Genomic DNA, 16,594 nt, shown 5'->3' with positions numbered 1-16,594 from the left:
TGAAATCTTTGCTGACGCAGAATGACTGCATGAGGTCCCATTGAGAAGAGTACACTACGTTTTGTAGTGTGAGGAGGTTTGTGGATGTCAGCAAATGTCATACTGACCCAGATTTAAGTGCATTATCATACTTTTGCAAAACATTGAAATGTAGCATTTATAATTTGAGCAACAAGACCAAAATATAGTTTTTACATTTTACAAGAACAGATTTTTGACATACAGTACTGTGGAAAAGTGCTGAGCAACCCCTAACTTTTTTATATTTTGCTGGGAAAATTCAGGAACAGTTCTTCATTCTTCTTGGAAGACATTCAAAGCTCTTCTTTGGATGTTAGTTGCATTTTGTTTGATTCTCTATCAAGATGATCTCACACTGCTTCAATAATGTCAAGGTGTAGGGGAGGCCTATCAGTGATGGATTGTGTTCCACTGTGTTTTTACACCCGCATATGCTTTTATTGCAGTGGCAGTGTGTTTGGGATCAGCCAGTCAGCCGCTTTCCAGATGGTGTTGCATGGTGGATCAAAATCTGACTTCCACATTCCATCAATTTCATGAAATCCCCAATACAACTGGCTGAAATGCAGCCCCAAACCATGACACAGCCGCCACCATGTTTTACAGATGGCTGAAGACAGTCACTGTTACACTACTCTCCTTCCCCTCTACATACTGACAATAAATTCAACAAAAATGTCAAAATGTCAGATACTCTCCATCTGCTGTTTGCTAATAGTTTATAATCAGCCACTTCTTTTGTCCTGCACTTGACAATTTTCCTTAATTTTTTTAAGGACATGCTGCACATCATGTCGAGATGTAGCTCTCTGTGAATCATCTTGTTGATGCAAAAATACTATTTTATGCCTTCCTCTGTTATCTCTCGTATTGTTGTAGATTTGGATAAAGAAATGGGTGGAAATGACATGTTTTTGTAAAAGCATGCTAGTAAAAAGGGCCAAAAGATACAATTTAAAATAGTTTCTTTGCAAAGTTTTCTGTTATGTGTAGATGCATAACTCAGTGAGGGCCTTTTTCACTGTTGAATGAGTCAAAGAACAGTGTTAGATGGTTTAATATGAGCACCAAATAAGCAACATTCATCTGAAGATGGTCAATGAGCAAAAATGCAGCCAGTGTCTAAAGAAAAATATTGAATGACCTTCAGAAAGCCTGTAGAACTATCGCTCAAGAACACCTTAAAAACTGCAATGAAAACTTTTGAAGAGTACTATATAGAGTAGTATTTGCATTCTGCGCCTTCTGTTCTCCCTGGATCTGATATCAAACGTTGCAAAAGTGTGCAAACAAATATTTGTACTATTTTATATTTTGTGTGCATTAGCAACTCACCCTGCAGGTTTGTCCACTTTTAGAAAAGCCTGGATGACCAAAGGCATCTCATATTTGACTATGTAAAGGTAACTGGACATGGCTGTGGACAAGACATATAAGCACATATGTTAGTACAAACATATTGCAGCAGATAATAATATCAATAATAATATAAATATCCCTGAAAATAAAATAATAGAAAAGACAGTGTGGCAGTGTGGGGAAGATGACAGTGTGTGTGACCTCACCCCCAATGTTCTGCAGCGTGATGGCGATACCTGCCGCCATCTTCCCCGGGGTGCCAAACGCCCTGTATCCAAGCTGCTCATATGCACGTATGCCTGAGGGATAAAGGCCGCGAGATAAAAGAACATTATTTATGGATTAAATCCAGGTCATAGAGTAGAGAGGATTCACACACTGTAATCATTCAATACTGCAATCAATTTATGTATGCTAATGAGAAAATCCACATCGTTTAGCTCCACACGTACCTACAATGCCAGACGACTTCAGCAGTAAATGGATGGAATATGATGAAAGCACTGCTACCACTGTTAGCAGTAACCTGAAACAAAAGGACAACATCAGATGAACATTACTGCCACTTCTCCCACCAACTTTCACGACTAATCAACAACCCTAAAAAAAAAAAAGTGGTTTTATATGTAACACTTTTACACCGCACATTATGCCAGAGGTTATTTATACAGCTGCACAATAAGCTTTCATTATCTATAGTTGCGTAGGAAAACTGGTGTCCCCGTGGCTTCGATTTATACCAGATTGTTACTCCAGCTGAACCAAGGAGGTTACCCTGTGTGCCCCTCTGGCCTCATAACTAACGGCTCACACACCAGATGGGCTGTTTAAAAAAACATTTTCAGTCCTAAGATTGACAGACAATAAGAACGAGCAAAATCCTTTGTAAACAGTAATCACCCTTCTCTTTATTCCACAGTGGGAAATAACCTACTTCAGCCACAACATGTCATTCTCTCCATTTTCAAGAACTGAGTTATTTCCTTAGAGGATCTTTTGTTTTGCAATTTTTCTTCTTCTCTTTTCTCTTTTCTATTCGATAATTCGATTCATATAATTGGACACAGGAACAGGCTAATTGTATTCGCCTTCAAAAACAGATTTCACTGTTGTGCTCATTAAAAATATATTTTATTTTGAGTTTCTGTTTTTTTCAAGCCACCATTGTTCAAACAGAGACCGCTCCAGATGCCTGACCATCTGCAGTGGTCTCTGTTTAGAAATCAGAGCTGATATTAGCAAAGATTTGAAAAATAAATGTTCTTAGTGTATAAATATACATGCACAGAGTAACCACAAAGACATGGTCTACTTGTGTTGTATTTATAGATGGATATGTGTATTTATATAGATGACTTGCCAGTACTTTAATGTAATATTCTAACATTTTACTGGGATTTTTTAAAAAGAGAAGTTTAGAGAAATATCACAATTCTAAGAATTTCGTTTACGTTTCACATGTGATATACTGATTTTCCCAGACCCCGTCCACTTCATTTCAACTATTTTTCTCCTTTCTCTTTTGCTGTTACTGTTGGCAACATTATTAATGTTCTTTCTCACACGCCCTCCTCTCTCCATTTCCCTCGCTTTAGAAAGGCTAGGCAGCCGGTCTTTCACCTCTCCTTCAACTCTTGGCCACTTTACAGTTTTTTTTGTTTGTTTGGGGTTTTTTTTCCAACTATGTGAAAGAATGCTGGGCTGACTTGAGGGCAAGGATTTAGTCAGTCAAGTGGCAGTGGGAGGACAGATCTGCTGACAGTCAGACAGACTGACACACTTGGGTCACTGTAGTTCTGTTCTCAGCTTTCCACCCCACTGCATTCCTGCCCAGACCAGTGACACTGACCCACTTAAGCACCCACAAGCAAAAATCGGGGTGGTATAAAACATCTGGAGATATAACTAAACCTTAAATCACCTTACATCTGGTCAGCATTCACCATAAATATTTACAGATAGTAGACAAATACAAGGTATACACTCACTGGACACTTCATTAGGTACACCTATTCAACTGCACTCTAACACAAATTTTTAATCTCACAATCACACTGTAGCAACTTAATGCGTTTAGGCATACAGAAAATGGTAAAGATGACTCGCTGAAGTTTAAATCGGGTGTGGAACGTGACTTTGAACTGTATTTCATGAAGTATTCAGTGAGCGTAAACATCTAAACATCATGCATGCATATTATTCAGCCATCCCTACAGTTTGCCAACTAAAATACATGTAACTATTGAGTTACACACAGTCAATAACGACTTACAGTATGTGGGTTGTTGCCCTGCAGGCCTACATATTAACATATGCAATTTAGCTTATAGTAGTTCATTCATTTATATTATTATGTTGTTGTCTTTTTTCCACTTATTTGAGCAAACACTAGTATTGTGTTCAGAATGACACAGTTCACTGTATGATAGTGTGACAAAAAAAAACGGGTTTAGCGGTTCGCTGACTCCACCATCCTGCATGTCAAAGAATCCTTGGGTGAAAGCTGTAGGATAAGGAAAACAGCACTTGTGTACAGGAAGCTCATAGTGATAAAGTGTTTTGAGTGCTCAAATTGAGTAACAAAAGCACTATATAAGTGTTAGATTTGTATTGTTGATTGTCATTTATGCTTAGAAATATTTACTTGTATATGCTTAGAGTTTTGTAATTAGTTGTAGATTGGTAGAGGTTTTGATCCTTGATAGTCTGCAAACTTTGTGTGTATTAGACAGCACTTTGGGAGCATGAGAGGTCATACCGTGTCTTATTATTTTATGGTAGGATTAACGTAGTTGCGTCTGTTCTAGTCTAAGTGCTCTTTGTTTAGATGAACTGCAGGACTTTCTCACCGTGTTATCTAGGATGAACCATCTAGGGTGAGGGGGAGGCTACCCTCTTCCTGACCAAGGATGTTTGACCCTTTGATCAGCAGTCCCCACACACACACACACACACACACACACACACACACACACACACACAGGCAAGGTACTCTTTGTGTATGTAGACGTCATATGTTAATGAACTTATGCATATTCATGTAACCTCAATAAAAGGACAGTGATACGGGAGAACGGACGAGAGCTACTGGGGTCAAGCGAAGGAACGGTGCCTGTCCGGTTCTCTCCCGTGCACGAGTACCATGAAGAAGTTTGCCTACTTGTGTCTTGCTTGCAGTGTAATTATATTGTTTTCAACGTTCCAGCAAATAGGTTTATGCTACAAACCTATCATTAATTGGTCCTTCGATGCCGGATCCCTGGAATCGCATTCACCGAGGGGAGGAGAGGCACGCTGAAAGACTGACGTCAGCCAGGAAGTTCCTGTGGATTCGCTGTATGTCTTTTCTCCTCGATGAATGGCGATTGGCGGGATTCGAGGCTGATATTACACGCTAAGCAACACCGAGTAAGTTTAGAGTCCAACTCTATAACTGTACGTCTTCGCCGCTCAGTGGGGCGTTGTCCGTGGCCGCTTAGTTGGGGCTAAAATTACGTCTTCGCCGCTCAGTGGGGCGTTGTCCGTGGCCGCTCAGTGGGGCTAAAATTCGCCGTCTAAGTGGGGCGATGTACAAGGCCGCTCAGTAGGGTTTTTTGTACAGAAGCATTAAGTCGCAGAGTTGCGCAGTTCGAACTTTTTTTGGTTCGCCGTCTTAGTGGGGCGAAATACAGACCGCTGTGTGGGGTGCTGTAGTGAGTTCTCCACCGCTCAGTGGGGTGTTGAGAAGTTCCGCGGGGTCCAGATTGTGCTGGACAGTAGGCCTATTTTGTGTTGTTGTCATTGTCGTCGTCGTTGTTGTTGTTGTTGTTGTGTGTGCGGAGCAGAACATGTGGTCTGTGACACCGACTGTTGTTGTTATCATGGGTTTCTAAGCAACCAAGAGTGAGTCGGAGGGAGACAGACGTTTGTGCTGGACTTTGCTCCTGGCAGCACAAAGTATTTATGTAAAAAAAAAGAGAGAGCGACGGCTCCACAGCTGCGCGGGTTCACGCGAGCGCGGTCACGCGGACCTGAGCCGTGCGGTTACTCGCAGGCTTATAAATGGAAGAGATTAAAATGTTAGAAGTTTTCAGAAAACACACCAGCCTTGGAGAGCTGTGGAGAAGGCCAGCCCACATCAGCAGCACTTAAGATATGCTCTGGTGAATGGCTTTCCCCCCACCCCTTGCTGACACAATGTTTATTCTTTAGCTTGCCCTGATCGACAGCAGCCTGTGTGCCAGACCATAGATTTAATTGAGGTGGATAGTTGTTAAAAGTAATCTACATTAAGCTTGTGGTTGCTTAAATTCAGTACAATGACATGTGAGGTGAAGTGATATAGGTAAATATTTAAACTCATGAAGTGCATAGAGGCACTTGACCTGTGTGGAAGACGGTCGTCTTATTATGAGCCATTGTTGAGATATAGAGCACACCTGTGAAAACAACTAATATGCTCAACCCTGTATGAAACATCTAAAAATACATGATGGAGAAGCTGTGTTGAATATGTAAGTGTAAGACTTTGCCACTGTGGGCAGAGCATGCAACTACTGTGTGATGTCGCGTTGCAGTTTTGTTTTTGTTTTTTGAGCTGATGAGCAAGCTACACATTATCAGATCAAGAGCTGTCTGAGACCTACTCAAAGAGAGGGAAACAGAGAGTGTGCAGCGTTTCCATGAGCAGTTTTTCTGCACCTTGACTCGTGTGTGTGTGTGTAGCATCAGCATCATGTTTTTGTTTATTTGTTTTGTTGGATTAAAAATAATTAAATAAACTGGTGATCATGCTTATGGATCACCATGGCACATATCTCCAGCCATATGGTTTATTTATGCAGATGAAAAAGTGAGTGTGAATGTGTCTGACATCACAGTGTTTTTGTGCACTGTGCAAAAGTGATTGCCTCTGATTGTGAGTGAGAGCGGTGATTTTGCAGACCACCAGCTATTGTGAAGAAAAAAAAAAAGAGTGAAAAAGAGACAAATTACTACATTGTAGACGAAGAGAAATAATCATAGGAAAAAGGTTTTGTGTTGATCAGCCGAAAAACAACTACAATGTCATTTTCTGCTTTTAAGAAAGGATTGTTCACACAAACACAGACAGAGAGAGAGAGAGAGAGATGTGTGTTGATTAAGCAGTGATGATAATAATGAACATGTTTTAGTTTGTCACTTTCAGGTGAAAAGCAGACCTGTATCAATTTTCCACATGCAACAGTCGGAAGAAAGTTATAGTTTAACATCATTGGAAACATGCAGGCCAAGTTTCTGGCTGACTTATTTACAGTGCCATGTGTTTCTCAACCTCACAAGCGAGCTCACTCCTCCCTGAAGATAAGGAATGCAGCTCCAAAGCAATAACATGATAAAGAGACAGCAGCAAGTCCTGAGCACAAAAAGTCCCAGCAAAGCAGCAGCAATGTGGATAAACAGCAGCAGAAGAAGAAAGCAAACCCATCTTCCTGTCTGATTGGTTGAATTTCACGGAGGGGCGAGCAAGATGGCAGCGTGAAGAGGAGTTTTTGTTTGAGTTCTCAGCACGAGACACTTATTTGATGTCTTTCTGGCCTTCGGGACTTTTTTGGAGATCAGCGCGCTAAACTTGCTGGATCTGAGGCCAGGGTCTGCGGCGGCAGCATGTTGAAATGCTCAAAAAGGACTGAGTGACTCGGGCAAGCCACATGCGGCTAGCGACATGAAAGAAATGGACCCTTCATGATGCGTTCAACGTGCCAGCGCTGTGGTGGGAAAGGCTCCATCATAAACACGCCCTGCGCCCTGCGCCGAGGTTCAGGCCAAGAAGAAGAAGACGATGACTTCCAAGCCCAAGAAGGTCGGCCTCAGCGTGGGCGAGCTGATTGTGAAAGCCGTGGCCGCTTCCAAGGAGCGCAACGGCCTGTCTGTGGCCGCTCTCAAGAAGGCTCTGGCTGCCGGAGGCTACGATGTGGACAAGAACAAGGCCCGTGTCAAGACCGCCATCAAGAGCCTGGTGGCGAAGGGCACTCTGGTGCAGACCAAGGGCACCAGGACCTCCGGATCCTTCAAGATGAACAAGGCTACTGAGAGCAAAGCCAAGAAGCCCGCCGCGGCCAAAGCCAAGAAACCGGCAGCAGCTGCTAAGAAGTCGCCCAAGAAGGCAGCAGCAGCACTTCAGCTACTAGACAGGACAAAGCTGAAGCAGAACTGCCGGGACTGTTGAAGTGGGAGAGGACAAAAGAGTGAGAGGACAACAGAGTGAGAAGACTAGGTGAGAACACATAGGAATTATTTAATGTGGGAAATCAAAATTTGGGTTAGCAAACCTGGGGAAAAGAAAACTGACTGCTTAAGTTGGAAAATTGAGACGGAGTCTGAAACATTGCGAAAATAGAAACATATACAGAATCACACACACACAAGCAGAACATGCATTAACCCTACTAACAATTCCAAACACAAAATGACTCATGAAGACTCATAGCACATTAGTTAAGAAATGATTAAATAATAGCAGAGAAGTGTGTAGGAAAGGCAGCTTTAAGAACATGCTCTGCTGGAGATGCAGCTCCACAGACATGCATTAAACCTGCCTAATAACACAAACCCATGCAATGAAAATTAGCTTGTTATCTTTCATCAGTGTTAAAATAGTGTCAATTTAGCAGACACTTGTTATTAAATACTGAATTTATCCAATGCAAAAAATTGACTCTCCAGGTTGCAGGACAACAGTTTAACTTTTGTGGGAAAAAAGATCCTGGTTTGACCAACCAGTGATCAGACAATAAATTTAGTTGTTAAAATGGTAAATTGGGAGAAGCTTCCTGCTTGATTGAGGCAGCACATGTAATTTACTGTATGAGGGAAATTATCTTTTGTGATACTATTTTGAACATGCTTTTCTGTCGTCCTGTCAACTTAGTGGGTTAATAGCTGATATGCAAATTAGTTGATCGGTTTTAGATTAATGAAAGGTGACTGAATTCTAGTATGAGTGAATGAGATGTGTTGGAGTTGTTGTGTGTTGAGTGGAGACTCTAAAACACTGAGTTTCCTGTTTTGATGTGCGAGTGAATCCTGTATTTAGATACACAACTCTGAATACATCAGAACAAACGTCTTTTGTGAAGTGCATGACAGCATGTCACATGTTTTATGATGAAGGGAAAAAGGAAAAATTGAATAAAATAGATCTGTGGCTTAAATGAGTGAAGAGCACAGACCGGGTGATTAAACTCATAGCTAATATGACATTAGGGTTATGTTGTGTGTTGTGCAGTTGATGGTTGGTTTGGAGTGAATCTAGCTGATGATTCTTCTCCGGTTGTGAAGATGATGAGGAGTTTGTGTCATGACTTAACAAGGCCTTTTTATTTTGATACTTTCACAGTGCACTGAAAGTTTGGTTTGATAATCTCTGTTATTTTTTATTTTTCATTTTTGAACAAGCACTGATTTTTGCTTGTGAATTTCTTTTCTTTGAGCAGATCTGCAAGTCGGGAATTAAAAGCGTTACACGTCGTCAAGGAAATTGTTGCAAGTGAGTTTCTCCACATTTAAAATGGGTTCAGGAGGAAGCCACTTATTTGGGACAATTAGGAAATGAGAGTCCCCCCCAAAAAGGATTCAACGAGGAAATCCAGTCTAAATTATTTTTCTTTTTGAAATAACGTCGTTTTGCTGAGCGTGGAAACGAATGCGATGATAATTTCCACAATTAGCAAAAGAAGGAACCACTGAGTGAATGAGTGAGAATTTTAAAATAACTGACTGACTGACTGAACATGATTGTGTGAAGCTAACCCCCACCTGACAAAGGTGCAGATGAACCCATGTGTTTCCTTTTACAGGAGCAGAAAGATGACAGCAACACTCGAGGTTGCATGATGATTTAACCTTTTAAATGCCATTTTCTGTGTCTGTGCATTTATCAGGTGTGTTATTCATAGGCTTGAGTTGCTCACAGAGATAACTGTGACAAAGTATGCATACGCCTGCGCAAGCGCTAATATTTGCATTTTCTTTTCTTACAGCATGCCAGTTCTTCATGTGAATTGATGATGCGATTTATACCAGGACAACTGGTTGATGTTTTTTCCTACTACAGGATTTCTGGGTTTATGTGTGAGGAAAACTGTGTTTACAGGTTATGAGTGGTGATGCTGTTGCATTGTGTTGATGGGAAAATGTGAAGGTTACTTTGATAATGTGAATAACCTGTGTGAAATTTCCTGTGTTGAGAACTGGTGTTACTTCTTTCCACAGCTAGGGTTGACTTTATGGTGTTTTTATGGCACCTCTGGAACCTGTTGACCTGTGTCTGACCTCTGTCTGACTACAGTCAATGTGTATTGCTAATGTTAGTTTCTTTGAGAATGCTGTGGAAGATTCAGCTGAAACGGACAAGTGACATGAGTAAAACAAATAAGAGATACAGTGTTTCTGGGATAGTTTGATATGGGCTCATTAGCTGGCCACTTTTGAGCCCATGGTAATATATAAGTGGAGTGACTTTGCTTAAGAGCAGTCACCGATTACATTAATGTTGCCTGAGTACATGGGATGATCCATGTCTGAGGCGACTTATGAAAATAATTGTAGTTTACTGATTTGAGAAAACCTGCACATGACACTTGTCTTGCTGATGTTGAATGCTTCTTGTCCTTATGATACAATTGTTTACAGGTATGGAGTTTGATTTTACTTCCAGATTTTGTTTTCCAGGCCATGATGGTGTGTATGCAGGCTCCTGGGAGAGCCAGGTGTTAAGCAAACTTAATATGCAACACACGCTAACATCTTTTATTGCAGGATTATAGGTCCAGGGTGGTGCTGCTCCAGGGGAGGAGATGCCCTGATGTTGCCTGGGATATGATTTAGCTAATCTTTTTCTTTAAGACTGGAATCCAGGTTTGGTGAGTTGACGCATGGGTGTGTCCATGCGTCAAGAGGAGGGGTCCAAGGATTAACATTAAACAATGTTTTTTATTATTGTTGCAGTGATTTGTGTGATTAGCCGTTTTATTTACAAATATTAAACCTATGCAAGTGGTGCACCCATGTTCAGATGAGGCTTTGATGGCCTATAAGTGAAGTTCACTGAACTAAAGAATGTGGTTTGATGATTGTTGACATACTCTCCAAATAGTTTGTCTTCCTAGCAAGGAAATACAGGTGCAGCAGTAATCTCCTGAGAAATCTTCAGAGGCCCAGTGAGAAGCGCATAGCTGACAGGACCAGGCAGTGGTTGAGGTCAAAGATCAAGCTGATTGGGGCCCATCATGAAATCAGACCTTGGAGCCACAGCAAGGACCATGAAACTGCCTGCAAAATAGAGGAGAGGATCGTCCACAAGATGGGAGAGAGGCTTCAGGAGGATCAGAGATCATCTTCAGCACAGCAGACATCACACAGAGAGCTGTGCTACTAAGCTTCCAGGAAATCAAGAGGAGACTTCCCACAGCAAGATTTTAAATACAATGAAAGATTCAATATTGACGCTGAGGAAGACGACTAAGGTGTACGACGTGCTCTGCCTTAAACCTTCAGCAGCGTTGGAACATAAACACTCAGGGGATGAGGAGCGTGCCAAGCTCCATCGACAGCGTAGAAGGAGTTCGAGGATGACATCATGATTCTGTGAAAAGCACAGGAACCAGAAGCTATGGTGGTGATAACAGCAGTTTCCTATGAACATCACCTAACGCTGTGCCACTGTACTGTGCATACGATGACACTCTGAAGGCTGCTGGGATCATAATAGCAGTAAGACAACCCTGCACCCTTTCCACAGAGGTGTTTTCTGCAGAGTATGGACAATGAAGGACAATGAAGGAGTCATAAATATCCCCCTCACAGGACGAAGGCCTGAAGTGAGGTAATGGGAGGCCATAAAACTAGAGTGCTGAGAGGTCTGCAGCTTTGGAAATAGCTGAGAACCATGTTGACAAACAACAAAACCAACTGGTATGTTTGAATGTTTATTCTACATACATTTGGACTCTGGTCCTATGGACAACGATGGAAACAACTGGAAGAGACATTCATGACGCCCTGCAGAACTCAAACCACTCTGCAGAGAGACATGTGATGTGCACACCTGGAGGAAGCATTACCAAGCTGAGATGTTTTTGAAAATGTTACTTTTTTATTTTCACTATTAAATTAACAATTTCTTTGTTTGCTCGTAAGATGCAGTTTGCCATGAGATGAGCTCAATGAATGGGATAACTGCTAATACATTTGTTGAACTGTGTACCTTTTCAGTAATTTAGGGTGATTTGACATATGCTGAGTATAAAAATGTTTGCATTGAAACTGTCAGACATGAGGTATTCATACCTGGGAACTTTTCAGGCATAAAGGTCAAAAAGGGGGGAAATGTTAGATTTGTATTGTTGATTGTCATTTATGCTTAGAAATATTTACTTGTATATGCTTAGAGTTTTGTAATTAGTTGTAGATTGGTAGAGGTTTTGATCCTTGATAGTCTGCAAACTTTGTGTGTATTAGACAGCACTTTGGGAGCATGAGAGGTCATACCGTGTCTTATTATTTTATGGTAGGATTAACGTAGTTGCGTCTGTTCTAGTCTAAGTGCTCTTTGTTTAGATGAACTGCAGGACTTTCTCACCGTGTTATCTAGGATGAACCATCTAGGGTGAGGGGGAGGCTACCCTCTTCCTGACCAAGGATGTTTGACCCTTTGATCAGCAGTCCCCACACACACACACACACACACACACACACACACACACAGGCAAGGTACTCTTTGTGTATGTAGACGTCATATGTTAATGAACTTATGCATATTCATGTAACCTCAATAAAAGGACAGTGATACGGGAGAACGGACGAGAGCTACTGGGGTCAAGCGAAGGAACGGTGCCTGTCCGGTTCTCTCCCGTGCACGAGTACCATGAAGAAGTTTGCCTACTTGTGTCTTGCTTGCAGTGTAATTATATTGTTTTAACGTTCCAGCGAATAGGTTTATGCTACAAACCTATCAATAAGTACCAGTGCATTTAATAAAAGATTATATGGGACTTCTGAAGCAATCGACAGCCTGAAGCCCTATCTAGAGCACAGAAACATTTCCAGCATTTCTTGCCAAATGGTGTCTCTGATCCTGACTTTGTTTCTCAGTTGCTGCTCTATTGTTTGGTACAAGATCATACAGATATGGACAAAAAGACAAAAAGGAAGAGGCTTTCATCTATAACAGGATGGATAAATAGACACTACTTGTTTCATTTGGTCACGTACTATAAACTCGCACATGCTTATTTGCTATGAGTTAGTTTCAGCTGTTGGTTACTGTCAAGCAAAATTCTATTGCATTCACACAACAAAGTTCAAAATAAGGAGCTTTCTATACGCACACATAATTGCCTTGGAAATAACATCACAAATACAAAAGGTTTGGATGCTGTAAAAATGCACCTATCCACTTGAAAACAGTTCAAAGGCAACATATTAATGGTATGTCGACTATTTTTAAAAGTGATTTCTTCCTTAAAACACATGCTCGTTGGTTATGGACTACTTTGTCATATTCTTCATTTTCTATTGTAGCAACAGTTTTTTATAGGGTTACTGATTTGGATTGCAAGCTTTCAGCACAGATGCATGGTGTTGCTATATGTGCAGTATAACTACATTTTGTGTGCATTGCAGCTTGGCAATGTCTTGCTGAAATAAGCGAGGCCTCAGATTTCAATTTTTAAATGAAGCAATGTTAAATGATCACTGGTTGGCTGTACGGCACAAACTAATGAAACAGTTTGGATCAAGACAGATTTACATTTAGAAACAAGGATGTAGTATCCTTGAATGGCATTTAAAGATCGATCATCAAGCTACAAGCACACCAAAGACACAGCGCTACTATACATTTTATTACTTGACGTTTCACTTTAACTGAAGGACAGTTCAATAAACTGTGGCTGTCAGAAATCTCTAAGAAATTGAGTGCTATGCGTCTTAGAACAGTGCCCTTTAATCATTCAAAGAAAGATGTGTAGGTTCAGCACCAGCCACCTTACAGTCTCTCACCATCACTCAGGGATGACAAGAAGACAAGAAGATGAGTGAAAGTGCTGATTCCACCCATGGGATTATCCTCTAGAAACACAAACCTCATTATTTTTCAGAACTGTGCAATAAAACAGATTAATCTTCAAACTATAAGCTTTGTGAACATGCACATTAAGACCCCACAAATCACGCAAAGCTTTGACAGCTCATCAGTCCAGTATAGAATCAACACGTTAGCTTTAATATTGTTGTTTTAGAAAAGAAATAGGAGCTATATTGCACCCCAGATTATTACTATGTCTTACTATAAATCACGTCATTATGAAACTGATGCTAAGATAGGATACATGGTTACATTAGACCTGTCTATAAAGGAATGGGATTCAGATAGGGCGGTGTCATGTCTTTTTTTTTTATAATTGTTCACCTTCATCCAACTCACGTTAGTTCTGCTTCCGCTCTTTGTCCTATGTCCCGACAGTCTACAGCCACACCCGTGTATCACACCCTCAGTATATATACTCCCCTGCGTCCCCCCATTCCTTTGAGAGACGGTCTTGTGGTTTCCCTTCAACATTTTCTACTCTGTTCTCCTTGAGTTCTTTTGTTTGGAGTTGAGATTTTGCTCGAGTATTTTTGCTAGCGTCTTTGTGTTTCCAGTGAGCTTTATAGATGAATGATGTTTTTGTTGTTTTTGGATTTTTGCCTTGGTGCATTTGTTTGCTTGTCTGAACCTGTATGACCCTCTCTTTGCATTAAAGATTGGGACTTTGGGCTTTAACATGTGATTGTTGCAGCTACCATGACAGAAAGATATAAAAATATGCTGGGTGATGCCAGGAGATGACACAACAACAAAATCTAAAGCAATTTAGTATTTAGTTTGCAAGATTTTAAGGATAATTCTGATCGTCTGTGAAGGTTCTCAGTCATTCAGATCATCGTGGTCTAAGGAGCTTGGAAAGAAAAGCGTCTGGACTCTGAGACGTTTCACCTCTCATCCGAGAAGCTTCTTCAGTTCTAGGATCAAATGGTGGAGAGTGCCAGATTTAAGCCCTATGGGAGTGTCCCCCCAGGAGGGACAATGGACCCCCTAATGATCCTCTACCTAATCACACAAGACAAAGTATGAAGACAGGTGTAAGTCACAATCAGCCAAAGTTTTGGGTGAGCCCATTGTGAAACCTAACCCCACCCTATCATGTGATTTCCTGAGGTCAGATGCCCCATGATCATTCTGATCACCTTCTGTCTTTTCAACAAATACCATAACCAACAATAAATAAATAAATGGCCCAATCAAGCATAGAGAGCATGGGAACTCTGTCAATGAAAGGTCAAAAGACCTCCAGTGCATGTAATTGGACAGAAAATAACAACTGCAGTGGACTGTGACGTCATTAATCTGACAGACTGCACTGCTATTATAAATGTTAAGCTGTTCTCACACACAGCACCCACATGCACTGTCTGAAGGTAGAATAACAACCGCACAGAAAAAAAGTGGTAATTTTTTGCATCTGTTACTGCAAATGTACTTGTTTACAGCACATGTAAATGAGTTCCAGTACGATCTGTCTGAGTCATTATTTATCAAACAAATGTGCCCAGTGTTGCCAGTTTCTGTGTCATAATGAAGTTCTGCTGCTGGGTTAATACAAAACAATTATATTTTTCAATTAGGTGCTATTTATGAGTGACGCCGATCTCGACCTGGAATGACCTTAGAGGGAGGGAATGAATCAGGCGTGTCAGTGATGTAGTGCGGTTAACGTGCAATCAAGGAAGTAACATGTTCCTCACATCGGACGTTTATGAACAACTTACAAAAACAGGACGACGCCCGCGTTGGCCATGGCATACGCAAGTCCTAGGATTCCACTACCCATGATTGCATTGCCCAAGTTGAAGACAGACATCCCGAATGAGGTTTTTCCTTCAAACTGCAACCGACAAGAGACAGAGGGCCAGAGTAAGCGTGTTATAACTTCAAGCACTTGCAGGCTTTGCCTATAATTCTAATAAAGCCGTTTGAACTTACATCTGTAAAGCGTGTAGTCTTCTTCTCCTCCACGCCTGATAAGAACTCCTGGCTCTCTGGTAGATTGGTGTCTGCATTTTCAGTCCTGTTAGGACTAACAATCACAAAAACTGTCAGAGGAGGACAAAGGAGCCGCACTAAGAGCAAAAACACTCAAATTAACAGCCTTACTGTGTTTCTGCCTTAATTTTCACAAAGAGAAAACAGGTGAGACAGATGCCACACACTTACTGTGAAACATTTTTTGCTCCTTTATTGCATCATACGTACCTAGCATTCTGGGCACTATTGGCTACAGTTTCCCTACAAGCAGCGTAGGGAGCGGTCATCCATCACCCAACGAGAGCACAAAGTGGAAAAACAACACCCAGAGTCATAATTTAATAAGAGCAATAACACTACAGTGAAAGGATTGTCTATAAATGATCGCCTGTGTCCTGGAGAGAGACGCTTTAATTATCCCATCTATTACATGGGCACAGGATACAACAAGTATTGCTAGACAGCCAGTGACATGATAATTAGGCACTGAGCACACTCCATTATCCAGCACAAATTCCGGTACAGTAACTGAGAAGGCGATATGAGAATATTTTACTTAAAGGCACTTCAAAAGACATGTAATATGCATGCATTATTTGCTGTTACATGGGTTGTGCCTTCAGTTATGAGAGTCACTCTAATGACTAGGCCACAGCTAAGCCACAGGCAGCAGGTTAGAATAATCGGTCTAACTGGAAAGAACAAACTTATCTACTGCACTGTATCTGTCTTCAATGTGTTGTGAGTATAGTGATTGAAATACAAAATTCCACCCATATACAGTATTTTGTCTTTGGACTGCCACAGGTAAAGACTTCAAGTCAGAGCAGCCACTGAAGAAATCAACTTACTTCATTTAAGGTAAAGAATCCAGTTTGGCATTTTCCTTGACCTCTGGCATTATCTTGCTATGAGAATTTGTTCTGTTTTATTAGAGGCACTTTTGAGACCCAAGACTGAATAATTTTTTTTAAAACCTTTAAATTGTTTTAGTGATTTATTGAAACAACACCAACCTTTGACTACTAAAAAGTAAGTAATATATCATATTTATGGACCTGTATTTTCCAAAGGCAACATGAGCAAAATAAAAGAAATCCAAATTTACTCCAAACATTGTTTTACCTT

General features: G+C 40.9%; 2 protein-coding genes across 3 annotated transcripts in view; one reads left to right on the top strand and one right to left on the bottom strand.

The window, feature by feature from the left end:
- Positions 1-16,594, bottom strand: part of LOC113022515 (sodium-coupled neutral amino acid transporter 3-like) — a 43,052-nt gene that overhangs the window by 11,478 nt on the left and 14,980 nt on the right. Inside the window, exons 3-8 of one of the 2 annotated variants that reach the window (XM_026167986.1) lie at positions 15,695-15,727; positions 15,425-15,518; positions 15,211-15,326; positions 1,833-1,906; positions 1,587-1,679; positions 1,357-1,438 (exon numbers count right to left, since the gene is read on the bottom strand). In XM_026167986.1, the coding sequence (XP_026023771.1) occupies positions 1,357-1,438; positions 1,587-1,679; positions 1,833-1,906; positions 15,211-15,326; positions 15,425-15,518; positions 15,695-15,727 (492 nt within the window). The remainder of the gene's footprint in view (positions 1-1,356; positions 1,439-1,586; positions 1,680-1,832; positions 1,907-15,210; positions 15,327-15,424; positions 15,519-15,694; positions 15,728-16,594) is intronic. The other variant, XM_026167987.1, reaches the window with a different exon arrangement.
- On the top strand, positions 6,774-7,750 carry LOC113022516 (histone H1-like). The gene has a single exon (XM_026167988.1). It carries the CDS (start codon positions 7,181-7,183, stop codon positions 7,565-7,567), a length of 387 nt encoding a protein of 128 aa, XP_026023773.1. The 5' UTR covers positions 6,774-7,180; the 3' UTR covers positions 7,568-7,750.

The sequence above is a fragment of the Astatotilapia calliptera genome, chromosome 5 (assembly GCF_900246225.1).
Source record: "Astatotilapia calliptera chromosome 5, fAstCal1.2, whole genome shotgun sequence".
Taxonomy (NCBI): domain Eukaryota; kingdom Metazoa; phylum Chordata; class Actinopteri; order Cichliformes; family Cichlidae; genus Astatotilapia; species Astatotilapia calliptera.
The sequence above is the reverse complement of the archived record's forward strand: the minus strand, read 5'-3'. Positions and strand labels throughout refer to the sequence as shown.